Here is a 10,208-nt window from a genome sequence, read left to right on the forward strand (position 1 = left end):
TAATATTGTTGTTCTTTATTTGTTTTAAGGTCATTTCAAGGTTAATCAACAATTAAAATTTATTGTTAATGAAAATTTGTATATTGTCCCAAAAAAAAGTGTAAGTTACAGAAACTTGAAATTAAATAATTTGTATTATATGATTTAGTATTGATTTATATAATAATGTACAAAGTTGAGATTATTGTTGAACAATAACTAAAAATATGAGTCATAATTAAAGTTTCAATGATAAACAATGAAAAGTGAAGAAACAATGGTGCATCCGCATAAAAATTGAATCGATGTTAAAAAAGAAATTGATAGTACCACCAACGGTGTGCGTCCAAGAATTAATGATTTCCTTTAGCTCATGTAAACAGTAATTTTATTATATCGTGTCTACAAATGGTATTTGCTTTCCATTTAAAGCAATAATAATTTGGTGTATAACTAATGGTCATAATTAAAGCCCCTGCGGCGTTGATCGCTCATTATCTAGCATTCTCCAGTATATTTTTTTTTGGAGTTCCGTTATCATTATTGTCTCTTGTAGTCGTTTCTCTTTTTTTTGTATCGTTCATCGCATTACCACCCCTACGAATGTAATTTAGAAAAGCAAATAGAAATCGTCGATGTCTACAGCTGAAACTAATAAAAAATACCGCGTAGCCCATAAAGTGCGATCACAATGGGACTTTATTAATAACGGGTCTTAATACTCACATGCTTAGGCGTGATAAATCACAAGCTAATAAAATAGTCAAATACATTTGAATACACACAACATCCTGTTTCCATAAACGCATTGAGATGGTTTTCGTCGATAACGATGTAGACTTTGAGTAATTGCCACAACAATTTGATATAATAAGAATATTGGAATGCGAATTTTTGTACAGGAACCGAAGGGGCGGTTTCTATGACAAGAGTAGCAATTTGTACGTTTGATGCGAAACAAATAATATATTTTAAAAAAAACAATATAATATGCACAAACACGCGGGGGGATGGGGTTAAAGTACACTCCGTTCTGGCCTATGCATAATTACTATTGTTATCCTTATGCTCTATTTAATTAAGCTGTTCGAACTTCTGTTACGTCTCTATCGAGTAACCGAATACGGCAATTTCGTTAATTGTCGTATGTCGAGCTTTTTAAAGGACGACATTGTAATTAGCTCGAACCCGTTTTTTTTTTGTCCCCTCTTGAGTTCCTTTAATCGGCGTTTTGCAATGGTTGTTGTTACTGTTGCTGCCGTATCTTCATTTCGGTGCACGCTTTATATATATATATACATACACACAGAGGGAATAGTAACGGGTTTTTGTGTCCGCATTTAAAATGAATAGACTATAAGAATTGTGAATCGTACGAGCAGCGAGCGAAGAGGCAAACAAAAGCAGAAACGAAAAGAAAATAAGATGGTGAAGGTGGAGAGAGGAGAAACAAAGAAACGAAAAAAGACGAGGAGTGAAAATAAAAAGGTTTCGCGTTGTCATATATGGTTTTCAAGGTAACCGCCATTCCTGCTACATACATCAAAACAATCGGGATATAACTGTATCACTGCCGTAATAAATGCAGCAGGTGTCTTTCAGCATCTCCTACTTCTTCTTCTTCTTTTTCTTCATCGTTTCGGGTTTGTACTTCTCCATTTTCTTCTTCTTTTTGTTTTGTTTTGTTTTCAGTCGCTGCTGCTCAACCCTAAATCCAAAACGTACAAAAAAAAAATGTTGTGTAGAATGACGCGCAGGAATATGTATGGATGACTAACGCTTTTCTCCTCTTATCTCACAGAAAAATCAATGCCTTGTCTACTACCTTTTATTTTACCAAAAAAATCGCTTTAGTGCTTTTCAAGAAAGAAAAAAAGCAGAATTATATAGAAGCTATTATATAATTTTTAGTTCAAATTTGAAATATTGCAATTTGTGTATTTATTGTAAAGCTTCAAAACAATAGTAATTTTGGTATGTGAAATATCTTGTAAAGTGTGATTTCCAAAGGGGAAACATATAATTTCGTATTCTTTATTTTTATATCTATATTCTTATGATGGATTATGTTAATTAAGTACAAAATCGTATATTTGTTAAAAATAGAATTTTCTAAATGAGATTTCTCGACATTTTACTCTTTACCAACACATATTGTCAACCGTTATAATTTTGGTGTTTCTTTTATGATCTTTTGTACATTATAAAAATATATATGTAGTAATTTTTGTATATGAAATGTCTTGTAAAGTGTGATTTCCAAAGGGGAAACATATAATTTCGTATATTCTTTATTTTTATATCTATATTCTTATGTTGGATTATTTTAATTAAGTACACAATCGTTTAATTCAAATTAAATTAATTTCTTGATATTGTGATGAAAAATAAATTTGTCATTCAAAATTTAAAATCTGAAAATATAAAATGCGTCAATATAATAATTTGATGTAAGCATCTATCTATACGTCAAAAAGATGGGTAAACATAATGTATCAGTTTCTATTGGGTCGGATGAGTCATAAGTTAACGTCGTAGTACACGAAACGGTTTTGGTATAATATACGATAAAATTCACCTACCTGAGTTGGGATGAGCGACGCCAAGATGTCTGCTCCTCTCCAGCCACATTACACACCCCGAGCAGACCAACAAAAAACCGTAAAATTATACCATCTTGCAGCATTTTTTTTTGTTGCTTTTGTTCCGTTGTTGTTTTCTACCTTAAATATAATTACACGAAAGCCACGCAATTAATTTTGTTTTACGTAAAGCAAACAAACAATATGCAAAGATGAAAATATACAAAAATAAATAAATAAAACACGTGAGTGTAGATAAGATAAGTAACTGTTGTTTTCGTAGTCTATCATCATCGGAGGCTTGCATGCATGGCAAAATTAGGTCTCTAATGACGTGTCGAACAGGTTTTTGATGATGGCACATTAAGTATATAACGTACATTGTAGATAAACGCTTATATATAGATATATGTATAAGAATATGTGTATATATAGTTTGTATGTATATATATATATGAATATACAATGATGAAGGCATGAGACGAGGAAAGCGATAATACATAAACAGAACCGAAAACAAACTGGAACCGTTTGTTTGGTTTTGTGATTTATCTCTAGAAAAAGTATCGAGTTACAGAGCACATGAATTAGAGTCCTGGCGTCAAGCTGTCTGGTATTCAAGGACAGTTTGAAATGAGAGGAAAAAAATATACGAAGCAGTAGATAAAAACATGCGCGTACGAACGCTTCAATCTGTATTTTATCTTTCTATACAAACACTGTTGAAAATTCTGAACAACTTTCCCGCGTGAATGCATCAACTTAATACTTTAACATGTTTGTAATTATAATTTTCTATTAAAATTGATATATTTTTAAAGTTTTACTTTAAATTTAACGTTTAAGAAATTTATTTTCAAAATAATTTATATTTTTTCAAAAGTTTTTCTTAATTTGATATTTTTTATATAATATAAATTGAATACAATTTCTTTACGAAATCTTATATAAGTCTGTAGAAGATATAAAAAGTTATTTATACATAATTTAATTAAATCAAATACTGATGTCCCCTAACTTACGAACTAGTTATGTTCCAAAGGATTGTTCGTAAGTTGAATTTGTTCGTAAGTCGGGGAATTTGAACAAATTCAAAATATACTTATCTTACCACACTTTATCATAGTTTTTACTTTTATATATGTTAAATTCCGTATTACTGACTGCATACATTTGAAAAAATAGATTAAAATAAACAAAATACGTACTTAAATATACTTTTCAATGCAATTATTTAATAAAAAATTAGAAAAAAAGCAACAAAACAGATGGCATCTTCCAAAAATATTATATTTTATTAAAGAAATTATAAATTTTTGCTTGGACAGTTAATTATTATTATAACTTTATATCTCCTTGTAACAATTTAGAGTTTCTAGAATTTTGTTCGTAAGTCGGGAATACTTTCATTTGTAGACATTGATACAAGTATGAATGTAAATTATTTTAGAAATAAAAGTAAATGGAAAAAAAATATTTACAAAAATATCATTAATTTTACAAAATTTGATTGAAGTAAATATATATTATATCTAGTTTCAAAATAGAATTTTCTTAAAAAAAATATAAGAATAAAATGGATTAGAAAATGTTATAAAATTTCTGATCTAAATTTAAAATATGATTAAATTAAAAAAAAATTGTTAAAAATAGAATCTTCTGCTTTTATTCTTTACCAACACATATTGTAAACTTGAGAAGTACCGTTATAATTTTGGTGTTTCTTTTATGATCTTTTGTACATTACATAATTATTTCCCAATAGTCATTAGTCCTTTGCAACAATTCAATTTAGTTTTATTATTATGTTAAGTTTATAATTTATTTAACAATTTTTATTGGCTGATTTAGGACCAAAGGGCTAAAGTTTATATTATGTTTGTTGCAATAAATATTATTATTAAAATTTTCTTAATACGTTTCTTTTAAAGATATTTTCTATTAATAAAAAAAATAATAAATAAGAATATTGGATTATTTTCTGAAAAATAATGTGAAGAAAGGAAATGGATATATATTTTTTTCTGTGGAAAGAAAACTTGTGATTGATTTGGTGTGAACAAAAATAAAAAAAGAAAAACTACAAATACCTTCGGCATGTTTACATTTATTCGACAAGAAACGAGAAAACAAAAGTTGAAAAAAATATATATATAACTGAAGAGAAAATTCAAAATTATAATAATATATATGTGTATGTATAATAACGTTCATATATGCAGCAGTAATATAATAATATATATATATATGTATAAAAATCATAATGTACGATCGTTTACTTGTTGAAAGTGAACAACGTTTGCACGATTGAAAGACTGTCGGTAGCGCAGACCGTGAGACTTGGCCGAATACAATAACTGCTCCAGTTCCATCGTCGTAATATAACGACTGTAGTAGCGTTCCTTAAAAAAAACACTTTCCTGGAAAAGCGAAATTCTCAGGAACGAGACTACTCGGAGAACACGCAGCAGCACAATCATAATCATAATAGTAGTCACAATAATAAAAAAAAATATGTAATATATATATAAAAACATAGTAATAATGATAATAATAGTGTTATGCAATCATATAATTATTATATTAAGGTATAAGTTTCTATATAAACATGTATAAAACCTATATGATAGTACAAAAATGAAGTTCGGGTTGGCGCGGTTTTTTTTTTGGTTCCTTGGAAACGCAAAGGTCGAAATGAAAGCATCAGAACAAATCAAACAGAATCGAAAAACATATACATTTACATTACGCAATATTCATATATATATAGAGAGATAGTGAGAATATTTTTGCTATAAAGCGGATCTATTAATTCATATAATTTTTTTCACTTGGTCTGGGGGATTAGGTAGGTCCTTGTTACGGGTTCCGGTGCGGATAAAAGGATACTTCGCTCCTTCGTTTCTTCTCTTTTTCTCATTCACAACATCATCTCCATCATTGTCAATATATATATATATATAATTCTACGGCCTCGAGCACCGGGCCCTTGGTCCAGGCTCAGGTAATGTACAAAAGGCAAATATACTTTTCTTACACGATATAATACAAATCTGTGTATGGCATATTCAGTTTATAAAATCAAATATATATATAAAATAATAATAATAAACAAATAACACACTAGACAATAATCTTATTATTTTTTTCTCTCCACTTTCCACATTCCTCCACTCGTCGTCATCATCATCATCATATATATTTAATAAAAATACGTTTATTATTTTTTATATATATACGTAGATATGCAATTGGCAACAAATAATTATTTCTTTTCTTTCGTTTCGTTGCGTTCACATGGATATATTTAAAAAGTAATAAAGGTATTGGACACCTCTAGTCAACGCTACAACAAAACGACTAATCTGACTAGGGAACAAAAAAAATTATAATAATTACAAACGAAAACATTCTGTAGAAATGTATTTGGGAGATCAGTTATAACAGGATTATACGTCGGCAAATCACAGAGACGCTTTGAAGAGCGATCTACAGACGCAGCTCTCTTACCTAATTTTACTATACTATATATATAAAGTATATAAAAAAAACGTTTCTAATCTAATTACAATTGCTTTAAAATTCTTTAAAAATATCAGCATTCTATATTTATACACATCTTCTTCAAATATATATATATTATATATCATATCAATATGTAATTCCTAAATTACGGATTATATAATAAAACTGTTCTTACGGCCAGGCGATACGAGTTACAAAGTAATTTGTCTTCATCTTGGTATGGCGTGGACGTAAGAAAAATATGAAATGTACACAGAATCGAAAATAAACACATCGTAAGGGTTTAAAAACAAAAGCTATAGACACGCATTTATAGTTGTGTTTGGCCGAAACAAAATAATTTAAGAAAATAATAAACAAACAAAAAAAAAACAAAGAGAAAATAATAAACACAGTGTGGGAAGTCGCAAACCTGAACCCACGATCATATGTACATAGTTCAGGTGCGGGCTGGGATCTTGGGCACTTGGGGTTGGCACGCGTCCAGCATTCGCCGCACCACGCTATTCTAACTACGGAGATCATTTGAAAACTTTTTAAGGGCAGGCACAGCGAGAGTACAAAAAAAAACAACAAAACAAAATCAGTACCTTACACACTTATTCCTTTAAAAACGAAACAAAAAATAATAATAAAAAAATAAAAATCATAAAATATTATACAGATTGGGAAAAATTACTAGAGAAAATCGTCATCATCATCATCGAGAGAAACTCGTGGAAAACGAAACGAGAAAACAAAAAATAATAAAAGTAAATTCTTTAAGGACGCCCAACTCTACTCCTGCTTGGCACGATTCAATCTTTGGCGCTAGTACTGAATCAAACTTTTCCCAAAATTAAATTAATGAAATAATAAAATAAAATAATGCTATGTACAATAATTACAAGTTGACAATATAATAGATATATACGTTATAATTTTTTTTTCTTTCCCTCGAAATTATTTAATAGCTAGTACACAAAAAAAATATATAAACAAACACAAAATAATAATAAAAGAAAAAAATTCCTGAGAGAATGGCGGGGGCGCGCGAGCTGGTGACTCGTCGGCGACAGTGAACCGCCCTTTTAAGAAATGAGATCAACGTTTGATTAGCTCTGCTCTCTTTGGAACTGACAAATTCTTATGTAAAGAAAACAAAACACGAATAATAAAAAAAATAAAATAATTAAACAAAAATAATGATTAAAAAAAAATAATAATAATAAACACACGTAAGTAAAGAAGAATCATGTTGCGTAATGATCGGTTAATTTAACGCGCGTTTCGCTCGGCGCGGCCTACGTACGAATCCTAAGAACACTCGAATATACACATCATATGAAAATAATTATATGTTACGTTATTATATATGTATCAAAGATTAAGACAATTAAATTAAATGAAGTAAATATATATATATGTATGTAAATGTTAATTAAAGAGACACACCGAAATAATATAGAGATATATATATACACATATATTTGTATGTAACGAAACGAATTTAAAAAATAATATTAATAATTAGAGTAATTGTGTGTATATGAATGTATATATATATTTGTATATTCTTTTGGGGATGGCGGGAATCTTTACGTTACTAATTACGAATATAAACTATTATAGATAATATATTATAGAATCACTTCCGTTGAAATCACTGAAGCTTTGGGTGAGTGGTTGACGGTCGGGAAAGGGCCTTGCAAAGTTACCGTGCACGGAACATGTACCAGCCCACGGCGCAGATGACCGCCGTCCAGATGGATGTTTTGATGGGCGACGGGACGAGAGTGGACAGGAGGCCGTCGCCGTCGCAGGCGGTTCTTGTCTTCGGCCGCTGCGAAGAAGGATCGTCGTCCTACACCGATCGAAAATCGAGGGGTAAAGAGAAAGAAAGAGAAAAAAAAAACACGAATTTAACATTTGAAGGTTGAACGACGGAGACGGATGGATGCGACGTGTTTCGAGGGGTCTCTAGGTATGCATTTATCCTCCAAGAAACTGTCGATTTTGAAGTAATATGTTGTGCGGACTTACCTCTGAATAATCTTGCGGCTGGTCGATGGGGGTTTGCATGTTGGCGATCTTGGGTACCTTGCAGCAGGAGGACTCCGAGGTTGTTCTCTGCCTCCGACCAGGAATCGCCGATGCTTCGATGGTCTGCAGAGATACATCTGTCCTCTCTCCGACGACATCGGGTAACGGGAGTAGATTGCGACTGAGACGCTCTAGGACGTTGGGATGAGGTCCAAAAGCCTCGCGGATCCGCTGAGGATTCAACGATGACCCTAGAATAGGCAAAAGGGTTTTTTTGAAGGCACTTCTTTACGAGGCAAGGTACACAACAATAATATCTGTCTATCTTTTTTCTCTCTGCTTCTATCTCTTTGCAGTCTACATAGTCATCCTCGGTGGCGGGAACACAGCTGTTTGATTAGAGCTACTACGAATCGATTGCACATGCACATTGCGCGTTACAAGGCCACTCGTAAAAGGTTTTGTTGCACAATAACTATTTTTGCTTGGAAGTACAACCACTAAAAGAGCAGGGCAGGCATGCGCGTCTATCATTTTAGAGCCGTTCTTCAGATGGGATGTTTATCGCAGCTAATGAGAGTACTCCGATTGAACTTGTCTATTTGCTAGCACTGGGAGAATTGGAATGGTAGAGCAGTACTAGGCGGCAAAACACTCCACGGTCTAAGCTTGGTGCATTTATATCCATGGCGTGTCTTGGGGGGACGTTTTCACATCTCGGACCTGTCCGTACTTGTTTCACTGGTCCAGCAGCGGGAATGATAGTTTAGAAGATGCATATTGCCTGTTACGTTGTAGTTCCGAGTTAAACGAGGCAGCGTCTCGCGCCCGACCCTGAACCCTGGATGGCGACATGGCGAGAGTCTTCCTTCTAAGCAACAGGTCCACAAAACACTCCGGATCACATACGCAGCACCAGATACGGAAAACAGTCAAGAAGGAAACTTTCCCTCGCGTTTTTCCATGTCCAGCAAAATTCGAAACAAAGCACGTGCTTACAACCCCCAGAGCAATTGCATTGATAATTTGAATTTATTTTAGTAAAATTTGATTTTTTTCCGAGCAAATGTATTTTAGAGCGTTCAACGAGCTAAGTCGATGATCGAGATGAGATAGCAGATCAAACAGAATTTTTCTAAAGTTTTGTAAACTAGCTTACCTCTTGAAGCGAATTGGATGTGTGAATGCACTCGTCGTAAACAAATAATTGCATCGCACAGTTGGGAGAGAAGTTCGTTCAACGCTGGGTCACCTTCTTCGTCGTTCAGCACATCAAATGGTATAGCCATGGTGGAGGAAACAAAATAATACAAATAATATACAACTCGTCCCACCGCCCGGTTTTAGCTAATGTCTGTCTTCCACACGGATCTAAACTAACTGAGAAGAACTTCTTCGGATCGGGTACGTTCACTTCAGAATGCAAACGGGGGTATACAAAAATCTTTCAGAGTTGGGTGTACCGCGCAAACTGAAGAACTGTGCTGGTACGACCTGCTCATGCGACGACCGAACGTGTTTTGACTGCACTTCGAGCACATGCACTAGCCATCAGGACTTTTTCTATCTCACCGACGTCGGCGTCGCTCGGGCGTCGTCGGTTCATAGCACCGTAGATGGGGGGCAATTGGTCGGAAATGTTTTACGTAACCACGCCCCAAACGCGAGAAGCGTCCACTATATACAAACATGTATTCGCTATATACACACACTCACATTTATACACATTTACACATACTCATAAACACAAAAGCACAGAAAAGAACATTATTTTGTTGTCCTCTAAACAATATTGCTATTGCATCACCATTTTATAAAGTTGACAAAGCAAATGTTAAAAAAAATAAACTTAACTTGCAAAATTACTAATTACACCAGTAAACTTAGATACGATTATAACCGTTTGTTTCTATCCTCAACTTTCAGTTTTTCAAATTGCATCAGCAAGAAGAGAGTGCTTCTTCCATTTGAAGTTTGCAAAACGGTATTGGAAGGAAGGATTACAACCCGAACGTTCGTCGCGCGCTGCAACTGCGATGATTCACGCTGCCATCAGAAAATAATCAACCTAAAAATAGCAGCTATTTTTAGAGACCTGGT

At 33.0% G+C, this 10,208-nt stretch overlaps 1 protein-coding gene across 1 annotated transcript; it reads right to left on the minus strand.

Annotated features, from left to right (window-relative positions):
* Window positions 1-7,611: 7,611 nt before the first annotated feature.
* Window positions 7,612-9,945, minus strand: LOC108568729. The gene is made up of 3 exons (XM_017929970.1): window positions 9,268-9,945; window positions 8,109-8,359; window positions 7,612-7,929 (listed from the first exon to the last, which is right to left on the minus strand). The coding sequence occupies exons 1-3, from the start codon at window positions 9,395-9,397 to the stop codon at window positions 7,780-7,782; spliced, it is 531 nt and encodes a 176-aa protein (XP_017785459.1). The 5' UTR covers window positions 9,398-9,945; the 3' UTR covers window positions 7,612-7,779.
* Window positions 9,946-10,208: the final 263 nt, after the last annotated feature.

The sequence above is a fragment of the Nicrophorus vespilloides genome, unplaced genomic scaffold, assembly GCF_001412225.1.
Source record: "Nicrophorus vespilloides isolate i.1.1-1 unplaced genomic scaffold, Nicve_v1.0, whole genome shotgun sequence".
In the NCBI taxonomy this organism is placed as follows: domain Eukaryota; kingdom Metazoa; phylum Arthropoda; class Insecta; order Coleoptera; family Silphidae; genus Nicrophorus; species Nicrophorus vespilloides.

Excerpts from the sequence above, each read along its gene's own strand:
- LOC108568729 (XM_017929970.1), bottom strand. The coding sequence starts at position 9,397 with ATGGCTATACCATTTGATGTGCTGAACGACGAAGAAGGTGACCCAGCG. Across the intron at positions 8,360-9,267 it reads CATCCAATTCGCTTCAAGAG|GGTCATCGTTGAATCCTCAG; the intron begins GTAAGCTAGTTT and ends TGCCTATTCTAG. Across the intron at positions 7,930-8,108 it reads AGCCGCAAGATTATTCAGAG|GACGACGATCCTTCTTCGCA; the intron begins GTAAGTCCGCAC and ends CGATCGGTGTAG.